The sequence below is a fragment of the Halichoerus grypus genome, chromosome 5 (genome assembly GCF_964656455.1).
Source record: "Halichoerus grypus chromosome 5, mHalGry1.hap1.1, whole genome shotgun sequence".
NCBI lineage: Eukaryota > Metazoa > Chordata > Mammalia > Carnivora > Phocidae > Halichoerus > Halichoerus grypus.
The window spans coordinates 146,445,775-146,471,562 of NC_135716.1; the positions used below are offsets into that span (position 1 = coordinate 146,445,775).

Genomic DNA, 25,788 nt, shown 5'->3' on the forward strand with positions numbered 1-25,788 from the left:
AATATTTTAAAAATGTGTACAGAGTAAAAGCACTATGTATGATATTCCATTTAACTAAAATATATATATGACTTTATATGCAATAAAGAAATGAATGGAAAGATTGTCACCAATGTGTTAATAGTTATTTCAGGGTGGTGAGATTTCAGGTCATTCCTTATAATTTTCATTGTTTAAACGTTTTACAATGATCATAGTAGGAAAAAAAATCTATATTATGAGGGGAACAAAGAAAATTAAAGCTGATGGCAGTAATTTCTCCCCCTTTGTTTTGCAGTTATGCTATATTGACTCCCAAACTGATGGTGGAATCCCTTCTTACTGTTTTGCTTTAATGGTGATGTTTTTTCTACAACAAAGAAAACCCCCTCTTCTTCCTTGCTTACTTGGAAGTTGGGTAAGCACGAATTTGTGACATATATGTGCATGTATATATGTAGTTTGCTCTTACAGAGTGCTCTGTTCAAACATTTTAAGCTGGAATTCTGGTTTGTTTGTTTGTCCACCTTTTTGTTTTTGTTTTTTTTTAATAATTTTTCCACTACCAATTTGGAATGCCTTTTTATATAGATTGAAAGCTTTGACCCAAAAAGAATGGATGACTTTCAGCTGAAGGGCATAGTAGAAGAGAAGTTTGTGAAGTGGGAATATAATTCAAGTAGTGCAACTGAGAAAAACTCAATTGCTGAGGAAAACAAAGCTAAGGCAGACCAACCAAAAGATGATACCAAGAAGACAGAAACAGACAACCAAAGTAATGCCATGAAGGAAAAACATGGCAAAGTAAGCTTTTTTTTGTTTTTGTTTTTGGCTTTTCTATCTGTAGAATTTGTGATGCCTTCGATTGAAGCTCTTTAATAGTAGATTGACTGACTTTGCATAAGCCTCTTGGCCTCATTTTCCTCATCTGTGAAGTGAGGGGTTGATCTGGTTTAGTTTTTCAGTGCTTATGATTCCCTAATGAATTTATACCTCCTTTTGGAAAATGTATATTGTTTGAATCATGTCATGGTAATTCTTTGTATCTTTTTCATTTAGACAAGGAAAATTTCCTTCAGGAGTTGGGCTGTGATCAAAACTTTAACATATGGAAATTATGTTGCCAGATTGGTGGAAAAATAAAGGCTCTTTCCTCCATTAGGGGGTGGCTTGCTTATTTGATCATTCAACATTCTTTTATTAAGGACCTGCTATGTGCCAGACATTATTTTGAGGGCTAGGGGACCAAAGATGAATATTCATGGATTGTGTACTCCAGAAGTATGTAGTGTTCTGAAATAGACAGATATATTATTATAGAAATGAAAGCATTACTGAACTGATTGCTCTAGCTATATTGAATTATATGTAGTTCCCTGAACAGTCGTTCTTAGTCCCTTTAACTCTCCCACTTTCCTAGACTTCTTTCTCCTCTCCTCTCAAACCACCAATACTCAGCTAATGATTTTGCTTATTACTTCACTGAGAAAACTGAAGAAGTCAAAAGAGAACTTCTACACACTCCCACCACCACCTGCTGCTGTCTGCACTCACATAGCGTGCCTTCATGCCTGCTTTCGTAAAGGAACTTCCCATGTTGTTATCTAATTTTCTCCACTTGTGTATTTACTCCCATCCCTTCTTGTTTATTCTAGAACACTGCTCCAGCAATTCTTCTCTATCCTTCCTTAGTAATTTTTCATTCAGTAAGCAAACATGCTTTTATTTCTCCCATTTTAAATAAAAATATGGACATCATTTCCCTTCCCAGCTATTCCTTTGCATCCTTTTGCAATAAAACTTCTTGAAAGAATTGTCCATATTCACTATTTCTGATACCTGTTTCCTCTTAACTCAGTGTAGTCAGGCTTTGACCCTCATCAACCTACCAAAACTTGTACGTCAATATCATTATCTTCCACATTGCTAAATCCAATTGTCACTTCTCAATTTTTATATTTTTGATGTATCAGCAGTATTTGCCAGTAGATTATTTTCTTTGAAAAATTTCTTAACTTGACTTTCAGGATAGCACACCCATGGCTGATTATTTCTTCTCAATCTCCTTCCCTGGTTTCTCCTTTCCTCTTTAGTCTCTTAATGTTGGCATGCTCCAGAGCTCAATCCCTGATCCCCTCCCCTTTCTTCTGTATCTGCACTCCGTTGGTGATCTTATCCAGTTGTATGGGTTTTACATACCATCTGTATGATACTCCCAAATTTAAATCTTCAGTCATACCACACTCCTGAATTCTATAGTTGTATCCAACTGCCTATTTAATGTCTCTACTTAGATGTCTAATAGAGATCTTAAACTTAACATGGCTAAATCTGGACTCCTGGTCTTCCTCTTTCTCCACATGGCAGTGTTCACATCTAAGTTGATGGCACTTCATCCTTTCAGTTGCTCAGTCAGAGGCCTTGGAATCATCCTTTACTTCTCTCTCTTATACCCTGTATCAAATCTGTCAGGAAATCCTGTCATTTCTATTTCAAAATATATTTAGAAGTTGACCACTTCTCACCACCTGCACCATTAACATGCAGGTCCTAGCCACCATCATCTTTGGCTTGGATTACTACCATAGCCTCATAATGAGTTTCCCTATGTCTACCATTTTTCTTTATACAGTTGACCCTTGAATAACATGGACTGTGCAGGTCCACTTACGTGGATTTTTTTTTCAATATAGCATATTACTGTAAATATTTTTCTCTTATAATTTTCTTAACATTTTCTTTTCTCTAGCTTACTTTATTGTGAGAATACAGTACATAATAAATACATAAAATATGTATTAGTTGACTATGTTATCAGTAAGCCTTTTGGTCAACAGCATGCTGTTAGTGGTTAAGTTTTGAGGGAGTCAAAAGTTATATGCAGATTTTGACCTCATAGGGGTTGGTGTGTCCCTAACCCCTATGTTGTTCAAGAGTCAACTATAGTCTGTTCTCAGCACAACAATCAAAATGGTTCTTCAAAAACTTAAGTCATATCATGTCCTTCCTCCTCTCCACACTCAGAATGCTTCAGTTGCTCCTCATTTAATTTAGAATAAAAGCTGAGGAGTTCTTACTGACTAGCCCTTTGTTTTTCTCTTCTCTTCTTACCCTTTCTCTACTACACTAGCTTCCTTGATTTTCTTTTTAAAGCTAGTCACACTTCTCTTTATTGTGTTTGCTCTATCTGTTCCTATTCCTAGAACACTTTTCCCTCTTATTCAAATCATACCTTTTTAACAAGACCTATCCTGACCACACTATTTAACAATGAAACCATGTCATACTCCCATACTCCCATTCTTCTACTCAAAATTTTTTTTTTATTTCCACAGTACTTTGCTTTTTCTAACTTGCTATGTAATTTACTTGATTTTTGTTATCTTCTTCCCCTGGAAAGTAAGATCCACTAAGGCAAGATCTTGAGGTTTTTTTCACGGATATGTCCCAAGTGCCTGGCACATAGTAGGCACTCAATAAATAGTTGTAGAATTGAATGAGTGGATGACTGTTTCATGTCTTTATGCTCCTTAGTGGTCACTTTTAGCCAGTCTTTATCTAGCTAATTCCTTTAGAATCAGGTATTACCTCTTTTGTTAAAATCCTCCTAATTTAGAGGCCCATTTTAGCACATAGTCTTTACTGTAATTGTTAAATTGTCTCTTCCTCTCCTAATACTATGTGAAGGTAGGACCTTACCTTATTTGAGTGGCAGTATGGTAGGTACAGTGATTAGCAACATAAATTCAGTAGCCAGGTGGTCCTGAGTCAAATCCTTGCCCTGTAGTATCTACTTCATAGAGTTGTTAGAATTAATAGTTACTATATGTGGAACACTTAAAAAGAGTGAATGATGCATAGTGACCATTATGTTTAAGCGTGAGTGCTCATTATTTTTTTTATATCCCCAGCACAGTTCCAGGGACAGTAGGTTCTAAATAAATGTTTGCTGAATGAAGGAATTAGCTTTTGAAAGCCCAGGGCATTTACTTAGATTTTTAAAGTAATTACTACAATAGGGAGCTGTAGTAATTGTTGTGTAGTGGGTTGCAACCTTGGCTGCACATGAGAATCACTTAGGGGGCTTTAAAAATCCCATTGCCCAGTCCATTGCCCAGGTCAGTTAAATCGAATCTTGGGAAGGGTATGGGAGTAGGAATGGTATGGATATGGAGCCTCAGGTATTAGTGTATTCTAATGCTCCCAGTGTGATCTGATGTGCAGCCAAGGTTGACAATCACTGGTTTAGTGGGAAGAACAAAAAATTCTAGGAGTCAGTAAACTAGGACTGTGTTTCCAGCTGTGTCACAAACTGCTTCTTGGCAAGTTACTTCCTTATGCCTCAGTTTTTGTAAAGGTAATCTCTAAGGTCTTTTTAAACTGAAAATTCAATGATTCTGTAGTTTTGTGGAACTTAAAAGTATTTTTTCTTTTCCAGTCTCCTTTAACATTGGGAACACCAAATCAGGTATCCCTGGGACAATTGTGGTTAGAGCTGCTAAAATTTTACACACTGGATTTTGCTTTGGAAGAATATGTCATATGTGTACGGATACAAGATATTTTAACAAGAGAAAACAAAAACTGGCCTAAAAGGCGAATAGCCATTGAAGGTGAGATGATATGTTATATTTCATTTGGAGAATATGTTTTTGTGTGCCACTCATCATTTGTTTCTAATACAGTGTTAATAAATTATATCCCTTGGCTTTGTAGCACTATATATGCCACTAGGTTGTCATTATATATGTCAGGTAAATTCTTTATCAAGTCCATGATAGTTTTATAGAATTAATACTAATTTTAAGGTTTCAAATCTATAAATATATTGGTTAGGGTTATTAGCTTATTACATGCCTTTATTTTTATTTCTTAATTCTTTTGAAAAATTTCAAAAATATAGAAAAACAGAAAAGTTATTCAAAACAATCTTAGAGTATTCCTGTAAGTTTCTGTCACAGAATTATGTTAAAATATAATTTGAAAATCCAGTTTTTCCATTGTTTTTTCTAAAGTACCTCATCTCTATGGAATGTGTAACTCACCAGAGTATATATAGAGAATATAATCAGTGGTGTTGTAATAGCATTGTATGGTGACAGATGGTAGCTACACTTGTGGTGAGCATAGCATAACTGCAGAGTTGTTGAATCACTATGTTGTACACCTAAAACTATAATGTAACATTGTATGTCAGCTATACTTCAAAAACATTTAAAAAAAAAAGTACCTCAGTTGTTAAATGTGGCTAAGCTAAAGAGAAAAAAGATTGATTTGAGAAAAAGAAAAAAAATTGATGTTGACAAAAAAGTTTTACATCAAATCCTGAGACTATTAAGATCTTTAGAATGCAAGTTAATAGAATGGTTTCTAGAAAATTTAAATCATGCAGCATTTCACTCACTTTTTATAGATAAGGAATTGAATTTCTGTCCATCGTTTTAGTCTGTTTAGACAATACATTCTTTTGTTGCCTGTCCTCTGTTGGCCTTCTCTAGACCCACAGATACTCTTATACACTCAAGCATGTACGTATATCTTGTACACTTACAAAAGTAAATAAATGAGCTCTAAAGCTTGTAGCTATCATAATTTGTCTTCTTGTCTTTTTCTTTTTCTTCTTCTAGAAGGAGAGGAAAAGCTTTTGGGTTTAGAGAACAGCCTGTGGACTTAGATAACAGCAAAAACTTAACAGATGCCCAAACGTTAACAATCTGAAGCTTGCATGTTAATCCTTTTACTTAGTGATCTTCAGTAGTGGAGAAAATGTGTATTGTCTTTTGGATGTCATCCATTTGTTCCTTTTTCCTGGGGCATATTTTAAGGCTTATAAAATCCAAAAACTCAATAAGCATTTTCGAGGTCTTTTATATTTTCTTAATAACGAGGATGTAGTTGATATAAGCCTTTTCAGCATACCCACTTTAGACTGGACCAAAATTTAAATTTCGGTTTGATTTTTACTTTCTTAGATCTCTTTTTTCCTACTTTTTAATTTCTCCTTAAATTTTCTGATTTCACTGAAGTTAAATGTTAAAATCATATTTTTTAACTTGAAGTTTTGAAAGTTTTAGTTATATTTTATTTGCTTAAATTGCAAGGAGTATGTAGCTAAAGAATATTGTGACAAGAGATGAAAATTATGAATGGGTCCTGGAGGTTTGAAAAATTCATCTAATGACAGTATAGGAAGGCATAACGGTATGCCTTTATCTACCAATTTTATCATTGAAATTTTGTCTAATTACTGAGTTGGTGTCCTCGTCCAACCTCTCATTAATTATCCTGATTATTATTCTTTTCTCTCTTTTCCCCTTAACATTTTTATTTTATGACAGAAACAAAGATGTTGCTATTGTGTTTCCCCTACTCAGTTTATAGGAACTCCCACTTAGACCTTAGGTTAGGAAAGCTTTGGGAAAATGTACTCTGCTGACAGTATAGCAGTTCAGATCTTTTGGGTAAACTTGGAATTGTAATTTGTTAGTAGATACTTAGCAACTGACCATTTCCTTTTTTCCTAGATCCATTTTCAGTCAAGAGGAATGTTGCACGGAGCTTAAACAGCCAGCTTGTTTATGAATATGTTGTGGAGAGATTCAGGGCAGCTTATCGGTATTTTGCCTGTCCTCAGAGGAAGGGTGGAAATAAATCTACAGTGGATTCTATGAAAAAAGAGAAGGGGAAAATAAGCAATAAGAAACCAGTGAAGTCTGACAATATGGCATCCAATTGTTGCATTCTACTTGGAGAAAGCACAGAAAAAATAAATGCAGAAAGAGGTCAGCCTGATAAATATGATGAAATGGAATGTACATCACAGAGATGTATTACTGAAGATGACCGTTTGTTGGTAAATGAACTAGATTTGGCTGAACTCGAACAGGAATCTTCCTGTCTTTCTACCAGTGAAGACAGTGAATTAGAGCCAAAATCAAATAAGAAACAAGATGATTTAGCACCTTCAGAAACTTGTTTAAAAAAGAAACTCAGCCAATGTAATTGCATTGATTATAAATCCCCTGACCCAGATGAATCTGTTGGTACAGACTGCAGGTCAAATATAGAAACAGAGAGTTCACATCAGATTGTGAGCACTGACACATCTGCTACCTCTTGCAACTGCAAAGCTACAGAAGATGCTTCTGACCTTAATGATGATGATAACCACCCCACCCAGGAATTATATTATGTGTTTGATAAGTTTATTTTAACCTCTGGCAAGGTAGGATACATTTTGTAAACAATCTGTAAGATTTTATGGGTTTTTTTAATGACTATTTATAGTTTTTAGATTCAGAAATGTAAAAATAGCTTCTGTGATGGTAGACTTTTATATTTTGATATATATTTTCACTTTTCCTTTTTACATTTTTTCCTATACTTGTCTTTAAAGAGTGTATATAAAACCTCAAAAGGTTTCAGCACTCTATTACTAGTTGGTTTATTTCACTTTCTCATATAAAGGATTCATCATATATTTTATGAAAATCAGTTTGGCAAAGGCAGCAAATATTTTAAACTTTATGTTTATTTTTTCTTTTAAAAAGAAGAATACAAGGTTTGTAAATTCTAATAGTATTCTACTTTAAAGTTTTGTTTGTTTTTTTTGACATGGGGTGAGTGAATATAAATTTAATAAAGATAGATGAGCAGAAACTTAAGATCAGGAACCAAAAATATGAAGAATCCAGATTCTGTCTCTGTCATTGAGCTTTTCTTTGGATATTGGCATATCCTTTATAAATTAATGGAGTCTTAACTTTTCTACTTTTAAAGTGGGATAATCTGAACTTTAACTTGATAAATTATGGAAAATAAAATACCCCAGTAACAGAAAATAAGCAGTAACTACTTTGTTAATAAAAGAAAGTTCTAACTAAGTCACATTGCTTCAAATGCAGTGTACATAATTGATATATCAGCACCCAAGATGAAAAAAAGATTATATAGATCATGTGTAAACCAAGTAGAATATTTTTAAAAAAACCTAGAAAGTTATCCAGTTTTATTGTTTTATCAATAGTTAGTTATTGACAAGCTTTAAAATTTTTAACCTAATTACTAATCTGTATTTCTTCATTCTTTGTAAGGATACATCTATTGCTTTTTTTTGGGGGGGGGGTTGCAGTATTTAGGACATATGGACTGTTGAAAGGATGAATTAAATGGCAGGTTTTTAGAAAAGCCTCATAATTATATAACTGCAGTGTACATTTTTTGTTCTCTGTACTTGTTCCCCCTAGAAATTCCTTTTCTAGAATTTAAATATGTCATTTAAAAAAAAGTTTTGAAAAGCTAATGAAAATTCCAATGGTATTGTTAATTAGCTCATAGCACAGCATTCCCACAAGTAGAGGTTTCTGTATATAATTTACATCAGAGTTCATGGCTAGGTAAATGATCAAGCTAATCCTGGAGGAAGAGGCTCTCTGGGATCTAGGCATTTTATAATAAAGAAAAGAATGATGCTCTTCCTTCACCGTATGTTTTTTTCAGCTAGTTGGGATACATTTTTACTGTTTTAACTACCTGGCTGGTAGTCTATTGGAATACATTTTAAATGGTGGTATAGGGTTTGCAATTAACTTTGTGGCTATTGCATAAGAGTTATTCCTTGTATGAAGTGAAGTTATTTTTTGAGTTCAGCCCTACAGTTGGTTTCTTGAGTACCATGTTAATGTAATAAATTGAACCAACTAGCCAAGTGAGGGTTTTCTAATTAATTGATTGACTATGAAGATAGAAGATGTTTGGAGTGAAATGAAAGGTGCCACTTGAAATTTCTTTATAATCTACTTTGTTAAAGATTTCAGTAGGTTAAATTAATGCACGTATTTCATCTTGGGAGCTGACTGAAATGTTTGCATTAACCCATACATATTGCGTCTTCTAGGATTTCCTGTATAGCACATCTCTGGGTAAATCTGATCTTGATAATATCATTTTAGTGGGGAGGAAGAGTTAAATTGGTTAACTTAAAATACGGTTTTTACATTTAACGCTGTATTTAATTAATACTCTTTTATTTTTTTTTTAAACCTCCTGGAAGCACAGGTTATCAGAATTGAGTTACGTAAAAGAGTCTTTTTGGACCTGCTTTCTAAGTGATGATGAGTCCCTCAATAGTTTATTAGATTATTAGATTATTTTTTTACCTTTGTATAGCCACCAACGATAGTATGCAGCATCTGCAAAAAAGATGGCCATTCAAAAAATGATTGTCCAGAGGATTTCAGGAAAATTGATCTAAAACCTCTACCACCAATGACAAATCGATTTCGGGAAATACTTGATTTAGTATGTAAAAGATGTTTTGGTAAGTCTTTTATTACTAGAGCTATTCTGAGTAGATTCTTTCCTAGGTTTTAAATATTTATTTTCTTATTTGAAAACAGTTTGCTTACAGTTTGTTTTGGTAGAGGTTTTTTTTAATAGTTTAGAGACCCAACAACAGACACTAAATGCCTACTAAATGCACAGCACTGTGGTAAATGCCAACGGGAATACAGGGTCCATATTATGTGTTGCTTTTAAAGAGCTTAGACTCTGGATCTGTGCTGTTTAATATGGTAGCCATTATTTAAATTTAATTAAAATAAAATTAAAAACTAAGTTCCTCATTTTTACACATCTCAAGTACTGAGTAGTTACATGTGGCTGCTGAATTGGACAGTCCAGATAGAAAACATTTCCATCATTGCAATGCTCTTGCACAGTTCTTCTCTAGATGGATATATGATATGTGTGAAAATTTCCATAATTGGAAGCAGAATATATTACATGCTGTAGTAGTGGTAAACAAAATGCAGTGCAAACACAATTTTAACTGGGGTGGATCAGAGGAATTGGAATTAATGATGAAGCATTTGAGATGGACCTTGAACTGCTTTTTCAGATCTAGGAGATTATGCACAAAAGTATAGGGTGTATAATTTCTTTGGGAGAAGAATTGCCTTGGATTTGGTAGAATAAAAGAAAGATAATAGAGGGAGATAAGGCTATAATATTTTGGGACGAGTCTTAACATACCTTTATTCAACATTTATGGTGTACCTGGGGTAAACCTTCACTCAGCAAACATTTTTTTTAAATAACTTGCTGTGTCCCAGATAAAATAAAATTTCTGATGTCGTAACATTTAGTTCCCCATCGTAATATTTCCCCCTAGACTTCCCTATCCCAGTCTCTTGCCAGGTAACCAGTTAATTGCTTTTAGTCACTGTAAGTTAGTTTGCATTTTCTAGAGTTCTATATAAATAGAATTATATAGAATGTACTCTTTTTTTTCTGAGGTGGGGTTCTGGCTGCTTTCATTTAGCATAATTATTTTGAGATTCATCCATGTTGTGATGTGTGTAAATGTTTCATTCGTTTTTATTGCTGAGCTGTGTTTCATTATATGGATGTGCCACAATTTGTTTACCATTCACCTGTTGACTTGTTTCCAAATTTTGGTTGTTATAAATTTGCTCTGTACATTTGTATGTGGGTCTGGGTATGGATATATGCTTTAATTTCTCTTGGGTCATACCTAGGAGTTGAATAGCTGGATTGTGGCACATTTTCTCTCCCAGCAGCTTTATTAAGATATAATACATTTGTTTTTATTTATTCATTCATTTATATGAACTCATGGATATTTTATACTTTGGGTTATGATCCAATACTACTTTGTTGCTCATATTGTTCCAGATTTGGCTATTGGGAACTCTTTCAGTTGGTTCCTTTGACTCTTTAATATACCCCCATCAGTGTGTGGGTTTTTTTGTTTATTTGTTCATTTGTTTTTTAGCACTTCCTTACTTTCTGGCACTGCAAGATGCTCCAGGCTCATCATGTATATTTTCCACCCCAGTCCTAGAATTAGAAATTTCTCTGAAGAGCCCTGGTTCCTTTTATTGGAGAATGGTATTAGAAACCAGGATCTGGAAGCTAGGGTACTTACTATTATTGGGTGTTGTTGCTTTTAGGCCCTCTCTGAGCGAGAAAATTATGTATATATACTAACTTAGTATATGTTCATATCTGTAAAAATTTCTATATGTGACCATCTTATATTAAATTAAACATGACTTTGTACTGATGGCTCCAACTTGAATGTATTACCATATGGCTCATTCAAGACTCTTCTTTCTGCTTATCTGTAAATTTCCCACTCCCAACAATGAGAAACCTGGCTCTCATCATCTGCTACCCATTTATTTAATTGTCCCATTTAAGTACACATGTATAACATTATCAGAACTATTATCTAATACCCCTATGGGAAATAACTTTATCAGAGTACAGTATACTTATGTGTATTCCTTTTGCCCTTAGTCTTACAAACTCCACTCATTTTCAGAGTTATTTAGGTTATTACCTTTTCCCTCACTCCCATGAGTAAAGTTGTCTTACACATCTTACACGTGATTCTTTTGTTACAGCCTGCATTCCATCCTGAGATTCCCCAACCTCCTAGATGATTTTTTAAAATTTGCATACTGTAAAGTTGACTCTTTGTGGTGCACAGTTCTGTGAATTTTGACAAGTGCATTGTGTTATGTATTACCATTATAGTATCATACAGAATAGTTTCACCACTTTAATAATAATAATAAAAAATCACCTGTAATTCAGCTACAGGTGTACCTTGGAGATATTGTGGGTTGGGTTCCAGACCACCACAATAAAGTGAGTGTTGCAATAAAGGGAGTCAAATGAATTTTTTTGTTTCCCAGTGCATATGAAAGTTACGTTTACACTATACTGACATCTATTAAGTGTGCAGTAGCATTATATCTAAAGAAAAACAATATACCTTAATTAAAAAATACCTTATTGCTAAAAAATGTTAACCATCATCTGAGCTTTTAGTGAATTGTAATCTTTTTGCTTGTAGAGGGTCTTTCCTCAGTATTGATGACTGCTGACTGATCGGGGTGGCTATGGCAATTTCTTAAGATAACAATGACGTTTGCCACATTGATTGACTCTTCCTGTCATGAATGATTTCTGTAGCATGTGATGCTGTTAGATAGCTATTTTATCCACAGTAGAACTTCTTTGAAAATTAGAGTCAGTTTTGGGGCGCCTGGGTGGCTCAGTCATTAAGCGTCTGCCTTCGGCTCAGGTCATGATCCCAGGGTCCTGGGATTGAGCCCCACATCGGGCTCCCTGCTCCGCGGGAAGCCTGCTTCTCCCTTTCCCACTCCCCCTGCTTGTGTTCCCTCTCTCACTGTGTCTCTCTGTCAAATAAATAAAATCTTAAAAAAAACAAAAAAACAAAAAAACAAAATTGGAGTCAGTTTTATCAATTATGTTTATCAACTTTATCAACTAAGTTTATGTAATATTCTAAATCCTTTGTTGTCATTTCAACAATCTTCACGGTATCTTCAGGAGTAGAGTTTATCTCAAGAAACCACTTTCTGTGATCATTCATTAAAAGCAGCCCCTCATCCGTTCAAGTTATATCATGAGATTGCGGTAATTCAGTCACATCTTCAGGCGCCATTTTTTATTCTGGTTCTCTCGCTGTCTGCACCACATCTGCAGTTACTTCCTCCACTGAAGTCTTGAACCCCTCAGAGTCATCCATGAGGGTTGGAATCAACTTCTTCTAAACTCCTCCTGTTTATGTTGCTATTTTGACTTCTTCCCATGAATCACAGATGTTCTTAATGGCATCTAGAATGGCATCTTTCCAAAAGATTTTCAGTTTCCTTTGCACAGATCCATAAGAGGCAGCTATAACCTTACAAAATGTATTTCTTAATAGGACATGAAAATCAAAATGACTCCTTGATCCATGGGCTGTGGAATAAATGGATGTTGGGTTAGCAGGCATGAAAACAACCTTAATCTTAATGTAGATCTCTGCCAGAGCTCTTGGGTGCCCAAGTGCAATGTTAATGAACAGTAAGGTTGAATCTTTTTTTCTGCAATAGGTCTCAGCAGTGGTCTTAAAATATTCAGTAAACCATGTTGCACACAGTTGTGCTGTCAACCAGGCTTTGTTCATTTATAAAACACAGGCATAGTAGATTAAGTATAATTCCTAACAGTTCTAGGATTTTCGGATTGGTAAATGAGCATCGGTTTCAGCTTAAAGACTCCAGCTACATTAGCCCCTAACAAGAGGGTCAGCCTGTTCTTTGAAGCTTTGAAGACAGGCATTGATTTTTCCTGTCTAGCTATCAAAGTCCTAGATGGTATCTTCCAATGTAAGGCTGTTTTGTCTACATTGAAAATCTGTTGTTTAGTGTGGCCACCTTCATTAATTATCTCAGCTAGTGATCTACTGGGTAACTTGCTGCTTCACATTGCAGTTTTATGTTATGCAAATGGTTTCTTTCCTTAAACCTCATGAGCCCACTTCTGCTAGCTTCAGACTTTTTCTTCTGCAGCTTCCTCACCTCTCTTAGCCTTCATAGAATTGAAGAAAGTTAGGGCCTTGCTCTGAATTAGGCTTTGGCTTACGCAAGTGTCGTGGCTGGTTTGAGCTTCTGTTTAGACCACTCACACTTTCTCCATATCAGCAATAAGGCTGTTTCACATTCTTTTTTTTTTTTCCTTAAAGATTTTATTTATTTATTTGAGAGAGAGCACAAGCAGGGGAAGCTGCAGAGGGAGAGGGAGAAGCAGGCTCCCCCTTGAGCAGGGAATCCAATGCGGGGCTTGATCTCAGGACCCTGAGATTATGACCTGAGCCTAAGGTAGACATTTAACCGACTGAGCCACTCAGGTGCCCCTCGTTCCTGTGTTCACTGAAGTAGCACTTTTAATTTCCTTTAAGAACTTTTCCTTTGCATTCACAGCTTGGTTGTTTGGTGCAAGAGGCCTAGCTTTCAGCCTGTCTTGACTTTTGACATGCTTTCCTCACTAAGCTTAATAATTTCTAGCTTTTGATATAAAGTGAGAGACGTGATTTTTTTTTTTCTACTTGAATAGTTAGAGGCCATTGTAAGGTTATTAATTGGCCTAATTTCAATATTGTTGTGTCTCAGAATAGAGAGGTCTGAGGAGAGGGAGAGAGATGGGGAGAATGGCCAGTCAGGGAGCATTCAGAACACATACAACATTTATCGATTAAGTTTGTCATCTTATTTGGGTACAGTTTGTGACACCCCAAAACAGTTATAGTAGTAACATCAAAGGTCACTGATCACAGATCATCATAACAAGTACAATAATAATGAAAAAGTTTGAAATAGCGTGAAAATTACCAAAATGTGACACAGACATAAGGTGAGCAAATGCTGTTGGAGAAAAGGTGCTTGATAGACTTGCTCAGTGCAGGGTTGCCACAAAACTTCAATTTGTGAAAACCACAGTATCTGGAGCAAAAAAGTGAAGTGCAATAAAATGAGGTATGAGGTATGCCTGTATTCACCTTGCAACCACAGATGCTACGTTAGTTTTTCAAAAGCTGAATATTAGTTTAAGTCATTGCTGTAAATTACTGCTTTGTTCCTATTACTGTATTAACTCTTGGGGATGAGTCTAGAGGAGGAGATAGAAAAAAGACTGTTCTTAAGACCATGTGGTCTTATTTGGAAAAATAATATGAATTTAAATGAAATAACTAGAAAATTGTTACTAGTCACTATAAACTGGCAAGTGGTTTAGGGAATAAGGAAATTCACTTAAGAAGTCATTGAAGGCTGTGTCTGGAAGCATCTTAGAGGGAAGATATGAATCTTGACCAGACATTTGAGGGAACTTAGGTTTGAATGGGTCAGGTGCCTTACATAACAATATTGAGTATAGACTTACAGGTAGGAAAAACAAGCATGTATATGGGAAAAGAGCAGAATGTCTGAAGAAAACAATATTAAAGAATTTTTAGAGGTAAATATATTTTGTAGGCATTTCATAGGGAAAATGATCATGTGAAACATACATAAACCTATAAATATATTATTTTTCTGCTGTCCCCCTGCCCCTTCCTTCCCCGGTAACATTTATGATTTTAAAGTCAGAGAAGTTAACAAATAATGAAATTTTAAGTAAAGAGTTTAGGGTAAAAAATTGAATACCTTTTCAGATTCCATTTTCCTTACTTTTCTTTTTCCTTTTTCCTTTTTCTTTTTTTTTTTTTAACTTAGATGAGTTATCACCACCCTTTTCTGAACAACACAACAGGGAGCAAATTTTAATTGGCTTGGAAAAGTTTATTCAAAAAGAATATGATGGTATGTCATATATTAAAAATTGATTGTTTTTGTTATTATAGCCACCTAGTCTGAGTTCTGTTTATTTTTAAAGTGTTCATTGAATGTTATGTTTTAGGTGCTATTCTAGGTGCTGGGAATACAGTACCAATACAAAAGGTGAAACCTGCTTTCGGAAAGCTTATATTAAGAAGGGTAGACAGATATTCAACTAACAAAAAGGTATATAATGTAATATCAGGAAATAATAAATGCTACTAAAGTGTAGGAGTTAAAAGGATAGCGATGGGGGTAGTTCTCTCTACTATTAGGGTAGTTCTCTCTGATAAAGTGACGTTTGAAGAGAGCCATGAATAATGTGAGGGAGCAAGTTATATGAATATCCAAGGAGAGAACATTCTAGAGAGAAAGAATAGCAAGTACATATTACCCCAAGATTGAATTATGTTTGTTGTGTTTGAAGGCCATGCAGGACATCAGTGTGGCTGCAGTGGAATGTGTGAGGTAGACTGTAATAGATGAAGTCTGAGAGGTAGCCTAGAGATTGAATCATTAGAGCCTTATAGATATTGGTAGAAGGGTTTTGAATTTTGAGTGTCTAATGAGAAGCTTCGGGAAGGTTTTAACACTTAAGTGACATGATCTGAGAGAATAGAGTATAGGTCCATAAGAATAGAAGCAGGAGGAGCAATTTAGGAGGCTGTTGCATAAGTTCAGGTGAGAGATAATAATGTTCTGGAAGAGTCGATGAGAAGTGGTCAGATATAGGATATTTTGAATGTAGAGCCAATAGGATTTGCTGACGCTTTACATGGTAGATATGAGGGGAAAAAAGGAGTCAAGGATGGTTTCAAGGCTTTTAGTAGTTGTGTGATATTATTTAACTGAAATAGCAAAATAGCAGAAGGAGCAGATTTGGGGTACAGGGGTGAAAAATCAAAAGTTTTATGGCCAAATATTTTAAAAAGGATAAAGAATTGATTTATAATCAGAATGAATTTGTACTTGTAAAAGATAATCTGTTACATACTATAGGATTCCATTTTCTGTTATATTTGTTAGTATGGAAAGTACTGACCAAATCTAAGTCTGTTATATTAAACCCATGCACATTTTTATTTGCTGATGAACATAGCTTCTTTTATGTCTCTCAGTTGCCATTGAAATTTCAAGTTGGACATCAGAACTGAATTGGAGAATTAGGTTTTGAAAATACAGAATTTCTTATCTAAATATATAATGTGAAGAATTAATAGCGAGAGAAACCCAATCCAGTTAAGCAATAGCTTGCTTGAAGTGGTACCTGTTACTGAATGACACTAAATATGAAAGGATAACTCTATCATAATTTATATCAAATGGATTAATCACTCACTTTGGGAGAATTAATTCTGTGTACTAAGGTGATATTTATAAAACTACTTGAATTGTGCCTGAAAAAACTCTTTTATTTCCAAAAGATAAATCTCTAAATATTGAACTTTACTATTGGTAGTGATGTGGAGAATGAAGAAAAGTAGATGAATTTATGAGATAGTTAAGTTGAAAGAAATTAATGGACTTGGTGATTGTTTGGATGTAGAAGCTGAGAGGGGTGTTAAGAACTACACATGTATTTCTGACGTTGGCAGTTGAGTAGATAAAGATACTATTTGCTGAGAATAGGGATTATAGGAGCAGTAGTAGGTTTGAGGTAAAAGCTGAAGGCTTAGTTTTGACTTTTTGATTTTATGATGCCTGTAGAAAAATGGAAAAAGCAGTTAGAAACAAGGATTGTGAGAACTTAGGCAAGAGATCTGGGCTTTAGATGAATATTTTGGAATTTCTCAGTATATCTGGCAACGGAAGGTATTTAAGCCATAGAAGTAGATAAGATCATCTCGTGTTAGTCCATTAGTGGGTAATAGAAGGCTCCTCTTTCATGCTAATTATGAAACTTTTGACTTTTGTTTTCCTTTACTTAGAAAAGGCAAGATTGTGCTTATTTGGCTCTTCTAAGAATGGATTTGGATTTCGTGATAGTGATCTGGATATTTGTATGACCCTGGAAGGCCACGAAAATGCAGAGGTAAGAGTTAGTGTTTGAAAAGAGATGTAGAAATTTATTTTCTTCCAGGGGTGAATGTATTTTAAATTATGTATGTGGTATTGATAGAAATATGGTGTCATTCTTCGTGTAAATATAGTAGCAGTAGTAGTATTTGAAATGTAAAAGCATTTAGCACTATCATTTTAGAAGACATTCAAATGTCTAAGTAAATTTACTTAAAATTCAGTAATTTTATTTTATTTTTTTTAAAGATTTTATTTGTTTATTTGAGACAGAGAGAATGAGAGAGAGAGAGCACATGAGAGGGGGGAGGGTCAGAGGGAGAAGCAGACTCCCTGCCGAGCAGGGAGTCAGCCCAATGCGGGACTCGATCCAGGGATTCAAGGATCATGACCTGAGCTGAAGGCAGTCGCTTAACCAACTGAGCCACCCAGGCGCCCCAAAATTCAGTAATTTTGTAACACAAAAACCATGTCACTAAGAGTTAAAAGCGCTTTGTAATGAATTTTTGGAAAAAGTTAATATAGAGTTGCAGTTTTTTTCATTGGAACCAATATGAAGCTGATGCTACTGTAGTGAACACTGATCTCATTTCCTCTGTCTTTTCATATCTCTTCCATTAGGTGATATCTTTGTATCACTAAAGATAGAAAATAAAAGTGAACATCTAATTTATAAATGGATTGTGTTGTACGAGTTAATTGTAATTTGGGGGCACTTAGAACACATTTTTTTCCGTAAAGCAGTGTTACAAATGTCATGTTCTAGGATAGCTTTTAGAAACTAATTTTGGGTGGGGAGGGGAACTAACATTTATTGAGGCCTCATTTCATTCTTACAACCACCTTCGAGGTAGATAATTTCCCCCATTTTACAGATGAGGAAACTGAGGCTTTGAGAGGTAAACTGACTTGCCCAAGTTCACACAGCTAGTAAATGTTGGAGCCGGGATTCGTACCCAGGTCTGTCTCACTCCACAGTTCATGCTCTTTCCATTGTATCTCACTGCTTCCCTGTAATTTATTTAACCCATAATGTAGCTGAAATATAGTACTAATAGTACTGTAGAACCTAACCACTACTTTTGGAGTTTCACTGTGAGATGCCAGGAGCAGACCTTCCCCCAGAGCAGTCTCAGCAGTGAGAGTGGGTACTTACGCTTTCTCTCTTTGTGTACCATTAGCAGTGGAAACAAGATTGTCCAAGCTCCAGTAAAGAAAGGGACTGATTGGACAGGGAAGTATCCCAGGACTTCCTAGCAGCAACTAGAAAGGAGGGGATCCCTGTAGTTGCTCCTTCCTTTACCAACATAACTGTTGGAATTTATGTCTCAAAATCAGGGACTGCTTGCAAGATTGGGGTGTGGCCAAGCTTCTGGCATCTGTAGTGGTGTCAGTATAGCCTCTGTTGTACTTTAAAAGAATTCAGCAGAATAGTGTACCTATGTGTTTCTGAATTTTTTTTCAAAAGGTGGCTTTTAAATTGTTAGAACCAGAGTAACGATGGCAGAGTACAGATGTCTGGTAGATCCTTATTTCTGGCCCTAAGAAATTATTTCTAGTATTAACATTTTATCTTTTAAAAAAATTGAAAAATTGTAAATATTTTAGTTCTTCTTAACTAACTTCTACTCAGTGCCATCTACTGGAAAGAGGCTGCCTCTCTCTATTTTGAAGAGCAAGAATTGAGGGAATAGGAAATGATTTTACCCAGGGGTGGAGGTTAGGGTTTAGATACCTTCTATGTAAAATTTAATAATCAGATTTCTAATCACTAAGGGTTTGTCTGTTACATATCATCTGTGCCATTCACACTGGAAAGTTGAAGCAATGAAAAAGAACACATTTTCTTCCAGATGAGACATTGTTGAAACATAATTTAGCATAAATTGTATCCTTGCATAATAAATTTTATTATGTGTTAATTAGGAACTGTAGATTCCCTTGAAATCCTCAGGTTAAGCCGCAATGATTACTGCTCTCTAGTGCCTAAAAAGAACATGTTGGGGATATACAAAAGTGCTTTTAGTAGTAAGTGTGGGCACTGTGATGTATATACTGTTTAGCTTAACCTAGTTAATTTATAATGCCATTATCTTCCCTATTCCTTGTATCATGGTTATTGTTACCATATCAACTCTGCTGTCTCTGATTTTTAAAAAAATCAACGTATTTAAATTTGTAGAGGTAAGAATTCTCTTGAAGAAGTAGGTACTGGTAATAATTGGATTACTTTTCCTCATCAACATAATGACAATAAATAGCTCACAGATTTAAAGTGCTTATTTTGTGCCAAGCATGCTGTTGAATGCTTTACGTACATGTCTCATGTAATCCTTCCAACTACTTGATAGGGCAGGAGTTTATAATTATCTTGGTTTTATAGAATAGTAGTATGAGGCTCCAAGGGGTTAAGGATCTGGTCAAAGTCACGCAGCTTATTAATAATACTTAGTTGAAGATTGAATCCAGGTTTGTCTAAATTCAGAGCCTATGTTCTTAAACACTATACTGTTTTGCCTTCACCAGATCCATCTCTAGTTATGTATTTCACATATTTGAAAACATTATTCTCCTGTTTTTGTGTGCCTCACACTTTAATGTGGATGTGAATTACCTGGGAATCTTGTTAAAATGTAGATTGTGATTTAGTAGACTGGGGTGGGGCCTGAGATTCTGCATTTCCATCAAATTTCCAGATGATGGCGATACTGCAGGTCTCTAGACTGCATACTTTGAGTTGTTTCATAGCTGGAGATTTTCAGTGCTAGTATTAAATGCCTCATTGAAGTGAATTTGCACAAGGCCAAATTGACTTAGACAAACTTTATTATTTGTTTCTTTTGTTTTTTAGAAATTAAACTGTAAAGAAATAATTGAAAATTTGGCAAAAATTCTTAAGAGACATCCAGGTATGAATCTTAAGTTACAGCTTTAAAACAACAAAATATTTTTTAGCTTTATGAAAATTATTTAACCTAATGAAGTTTTTGTATTTGTTTGTTTTAAATCAGGTTTAAGAAACATTTTGCCTATAACTACTGCCAAAGTGCCTATAGTAAAATTTGAACATAGACGAAGTGGTTTAGAAGGTGATATCAGTTTATATAATACCTTGGTAAGTGTTTCTTTCTGTATAGACCTAGGTATGTTTACACTTGTCATTTTAAAAGTTTATAGATAAAAAATGAAAAGTTTACAGATCACTGACTATACATTTATGTTTAAAAATTTCAAATGTGGGCATTGTAAGACAAAAATATTTTTAGGAATCATCTTGATATTTCCTTCAGATTGAAGATTAGTTTTTGACTCATTTGCAGTTATTCTAAGTTTTACAATTATATATTATATTTGGAGTATATTATATCTTTTTATAAGTTTTTTTTATAAGCTGATTTATAAGTTTAATAAATTTGAAATGCTTTCAAATTTATGTAATTTTTTTCAGGCTCAACATAACACAAGAATGCTAGCTACTTATGCAGCTATTGATCCTAGAGTACAGTACTTGGGATATACTATGAAGGTGTTTGCAAAGGTATTTATAAAATAGTTAATGATCTCCTTTGTTATAATACAATAGTTAAAGTGAAATATACTGATGTCAGACTTGTGACAAATCTCTTCTCAGTTTTGTGTATCTGAGCTTTTAAAGGAAGCACTCAATAGTAAATGATTTAAGTTTATACTTATTAGTGTCTTAGTTTTTTCCTGTATGTGCTTTATTCCCATGTGTAACACTTAACTAAATTCTCAGTAGTAAAATTACTCAATGCAATAATGATTTTCAGCCCCAGGTATGGGAATTTGGCATATCATCCTAATTAAGAATCTCTGGGTTAGGACATCTGAAATTTGGGTTCAGTCATAAGTTTTTTTTGGCCAAGAAAACAAAACAATCCCCTTAAAACCTTGTGTTTCTCCTATTATAACACTTATAATACTGAATTCTGTTTTTTTTTTTAGCTAAGTGGGTAAACTCAATGAAGATGGAGACCTGTATCCCCAATTTAGTGTACCTGCCTTATGGTAGCTGCTCAATAAACAGTTAATTTTTCAATGTGTTGGTAGAAGGCTTCTAGTAGCTGAATGATTTGGTTGCATTTTCACTTCACTAAATCCACTCTTCCACAACAGGGAGACGTACTTGTTGAGATATTCCTGTACATGTCTTTGTGGACAGAGGTCATCTTAGAAAAGAGTGGCGTTTAGCCACATCCTCAAGTTGTATTTGATATGGTTGTTTTTCTAGATTCACCTCACAGAATAACTTTAGCATAATGGTTCTGTACTTGAGTTGTAGTAATGAAACTAAGTCTTTCATGTCAGAGAAATCATTCCTCCCCCTTTATATAGTATCAGCTAAAGTCTTACTCAGGGGAAGCCTCTGAGGATTCTTTTAGGATTTATTTTTAATTAAAAATTTTGTTTGGGGGGCGCCTGGGTGGCTCAGTCGTTAAGCGTCTGCCTTCGGCCCGGGTCATGATCCCAGGGTCCTGGGATCGAGCCCCACATCGGGCTCCCTGCTCCGCGGGAGGCCTGCTTCTCCCTCTCCCACTCCCCCTGCTTGTGTTCCCTCTCTCGCTGTCTCTCTCTGTCAAATAAATAAATAAAATCTTTAAAAAAAAAAAAAATTTGTTTGGAATAGGCAACTTACTCATGTGGTTCAGAATTCAAAAAGTCTAAAGGGATTTCTGGTAGAAAATCTCCCTTCCACACCTGTCTCCTAGCCAACCAGTGCCTCTTGCTAGAGGCAGCTGGTATTAAAAGTTCCTCTCTATCCTCCCAGAAATATACCAGTATAAGCAAATACAAAAATTTCCTTTCTCCTTTTTATAATGGGTATAAATATACTAAAAACATTGTTTTGTACTTTGCTTTTCTCACTGATCAGTAGATACTGATAATTACTTCCTATTAGTATACTAGAGCTTCCTTGTTCTTTTTTAATGGCTACACCCTGTTCAATTGTGTAGATAGTCATCAGTTGTTTAAAACCTGTGCTTTCTTGAGGAGTCTTAAGTTTTTTTTTTTTTTGCTGTTAAAACAGTGCTATGATTAAAAAAACTTCTTACTTAGTTATTTCACATATTTTTTGGTGTTCGGTGTGTTTGCAGGATAAATTCTTAAAATTGCTAGGTTAAGTGAGATATGCTTTTGTAATTTTGATATTATCAAATTATTCTTCATAGATTTTATGCTAATTTATATGGTCATCTGTAATGTATGAGAGTGCCTGTTTACCCATCCTCATAATAGTTTGTTATTTAACTTTTGGATATTTGACAGTTTGATGGGTTAAAAAAAAGTAGTATCTCAAAGTAGTCAGTACTTCTGCATGGAATAAGATTCTGAAGTTTTATTTTCAATCATTGTTATGTTTCTTTAGCGATGTGACATTGGAGATGCTTCTAGGGGAAGTTTATCTTCATATGCTTATATCCTTATGGTGCTGTACTTTCTGCAGCAGAGAAAACCACCTGTTATCCCAGTTCTACAAGAGGTAGGTGTTTAAGAAAACTGTAAAGGAGTTTCTTTTGAAAACATTAATCTAAACACAGAAGATCTTGATCAGTTATGAGGTCATGAAGGATTTTTCCAGCATGGACATCCTAAGTTTTCTTCTTCCTTTAATGATATAATCACATAATGAATCTTTTTGAAAAATTCATTATGGGAGAATATAGACTACCAAAGGAATTTTAGATAAACAAAACTATTGAATATCTTTTGTAATGTGTTTGTATTTCATAGTCTTAGAATGCTGCAAGTGATTATGAAAGTGTTATAGCCATCCATGAACTCATGCATTATAGTCTCTCAGATGCAAATATAAAGTTTCTTCTCTCCATAGTATTCTCCCTGCTCCTGCCTGGCAATGAACTTTGGTATTCTTGTGTATACTTTGGTCAACTTTGTGAATTTTGATTGAGAGAAAACCCAAGAAAATTCTTCCTCATTTCTGTAAGGTCATGTTAACTTGCATTAAGCATGAGAATGTACATCAGAAGAAACATTATACTCTTATTCATTCAGATTTGGTGACTCATGGATTCCCTTTTTGTAGCCAATTTATACTCTGTGAAATAGGTTTAAAGGAGTTCTTAATCATCCATCTATTCCTCCTCATTCCTGGCATAAAGTGTATTTGCAAGCATTAGGGAGAATCCAGTTCTAATTTCTTAGAAAGGTGATTATTTTGAGGTAAGAGAGAAGCATCAGAATTATTTGGCAAATCACATATTCTGACTTTACACAAACCAGTAGTCATGGCAGAGAAGAAAATCACAAAATAAGCAAGCCATATGGTGGATATCAGATGGCCTTAGTAAGTTTTAATAAGTTCTAATGAATGCCATACTTACAGCAGCATTTATTTCCCCTTTTAAATTAACAATAGAGAAGAAACAAAAATTTCAAATATCCTTTCCTGGCAGAAAATTTTAAGTTGCTGAATCTGTGTTGAGTGATGTGGTTTTTAACAAGGTTGTATATAGTAGGATATTTAAATTTTAACATGAATTAATGAGGCCTGACAAGGCCAAGGTCATTCTCTGTATTAGTCTAACTGTTGTTAAGACTTTAAATTTGGGTATCTTAAATGCATTATTACACAGGAATATCATAGCAGCCATTTACTATGATTTGCTGTGACTTTGACAGAATATTATGATTAACTGAAGTGGCACACGAATTTTGTTTTCATGGTGGTTTGTGGGTAATTCTGTTACCCATGAATGAGGAGCCGTTCAGGAAAGAGCGGGGCATGATTTTGGAGCTAGAGATATGTGGTCTGAATTCTAATTCTGACATTGTGGCCTTCACTAAGATGCCTGACTGCCACTAGTCTGAGTTTCATCAACAGTAATAATATAATAATAGTATTATTTCAGTGTTGATATAAGGAACAGAGAAATCAAATGCCCTTGAATTATAGTAAGTGCTAAAGTAGGTGTTCATAAATGGTGCTTGCTTTATCATTATTATTATTACTACTACTATCATTAGCAGCTGTATTAATATTATTATTGGAAAAATGTAGGCAGGACTGCGGTAGCCAACTTCAAGAACTCTCCCATTATCTGCTTAACAGTGCTTGATGAAATGAGAGACAGTCCATGGAATGTTTTCCATCATAATGAGCTCTGATTGTGGGGGGCTTTGTGATACATATGAACTGATGATATATGGATTTTTGCTTCTGGCCTTTTTTGCTTATCATATGGGATCCCATTGTCCATTGCTCTGGCATCATTTAAGTATTGGTCATTGACATCGATCAACTTTTAAGGGTAAGGATATGTTTAATGAAGCTGTTGATCTTTGACTCCATTTGTAATTGAACCTAGACTTGAAGTGACTGGGTATAAGTAAGACTGCTAAGTGTATTTTTCATGGTTAACAATACAGAGTTCTTTAGGTCAGAAGGAGCTTTCCTAAGCAGAATAATTTTGCTGTATTCTAGAAAATCGTAAGTAAAAATAAATTTTCACATAAAAGTATTAAGAGAGGATTAGGGAGTGTTAACTACACTTGATATTATGAACTTCTGTTTTCTTAGCTTATATTAGCTTAAAAATTGCAACTGAATGGATGAATCTTGAGGGCAGTATGCTAAGTGATAAGTGAAGTAAACCAGTCACTAAAGGCTAAATATTATATGATTTCAATTATATAGAGTAGTCAAACTCATAGAGATGGAAAGTGGAATGGTGGTTTTCGGGGGCTAGGAGAGGGAGGAACGGGGAATTATTGTTTAATAGTGTCAGTTTCATTTTTGCAAAATGAAAAGAATTCTGTGGATGGATGGTGATGATGGTGCACAACAATGTGAGTGTACTTAATGCCACTGAGCTGAACACTTGTAAAATTTACCATCATAACCATTTTTGTTATGTGTATTTTACCACAACTAAAAAATTTAAATATTGCAGTTTAAATATAACAGCAGATACTAAACTATTACAGTTAAATATGAAAGTAAATATGAAAACATACAGGGTCACTTCTTGTACAAATATGATTGTTCATGAGGTTTTACAGGGAGGACTGAGTAGAGCTCACTGCTCAAGTAGAGCATGATTGGTGTTGAGAGAAAGAGAAGAGAGAAATGGAAAGAGAAATTGTGTGTGTAAGAGAAAGGGGGGGGATAGCATTTATCCTTCTAAGGGCTGAAACAGTGGAAAGTTAGAAAGTAAAATATGAGAGCTCATTAAAAAAAAAGGCAAATCAGTGATTAAATACCTTCCAAGGCCCACAGGGTCCACTTCACTGTGTTATTAGCCAATATAGTTGGGTGATAGTTGTTAATCAAAAATAAGAATTATATTAAAAAGAATCAAGGTATAACGACATAGCTTATATTATTCCCATGTAATATCTATAATAGCATCTATAAGGGTAAAATATTCTATAATGGTAAAATATTACAGTTTGGTTCCTTTAATATCTTCATTTCTTTTTTCAGGGCAAGATTTGTTGTAGGTATCTATCTAATTGCCATGCTCTCCCTTGTTTGTTTTATGAAGTGTTGGAATTTATGGTAGATAAGTGATAACTGTATTTAAGTTACATATAAATATAAAAAGCAACTGGGGCA

General features: G+C 34.7%; 1 protein-coding gene across 9 annotated transcripts in view; it reads left to right on the plus strand.

Moving 5' to 3' along the window:
* TUT4 (terminal uridylyl transferase 4) overlaps positions 1 to 25,788 on the plus strand; it is a 124,635-nt gene that overhangs the window by 77,516 nt on the left and 21,331 nt on the right. For 8 of the 9 annotated variants that reach the window (XM_078073150.1, XM_078073154.1, XM_078073149.1 and 5 more), the window contains 11 exons: positions 278 to 397; positions 571 to 783; positions 4,418 to 4,592; positions 6,504 to 7,204; positions 9,148 to 9,298; positions 15,072 to 15,158; positions 17,102 to 17,205; positions 20,041 to 20,098; positions 20,201 to 20,304; positions 20,638 to 20,727; positions 22,579 to 22,692. In XM_078073150.1, coding sequence (XP_077929276.1) covers positions 278 to 397; positions 571 to 783; positions 4,418 to 4,592; positions 6,504 to 7,204; positions 9,148 to 9,298; positions 15,072 to 15,158; positions 17,102 to 17,205; positions 20,041 to 20,098; positions 20,201 to 20,304; positions 20,638 to 20,727; positions 22,579 to 22,692 — 1,917 coding nt within the window. The remainder of the gene's footprint in view (positions 1 to 277; positions 398 to 570; positions 784 to 4,417; positions 4,593 to 6,503; positions 7,205 to 9,147; positions 9,299 to 15,071; positions 15,159 to 17,101; positions 17,206 to 20,040; positions 20,099 to 20,200; positions 20,305 to 20,637; positions 20,728 to 22,578; positions 22,693 to 25,788) is intronic. The other variant, XM_078073157.1, reaches the window with a different exon arrangement.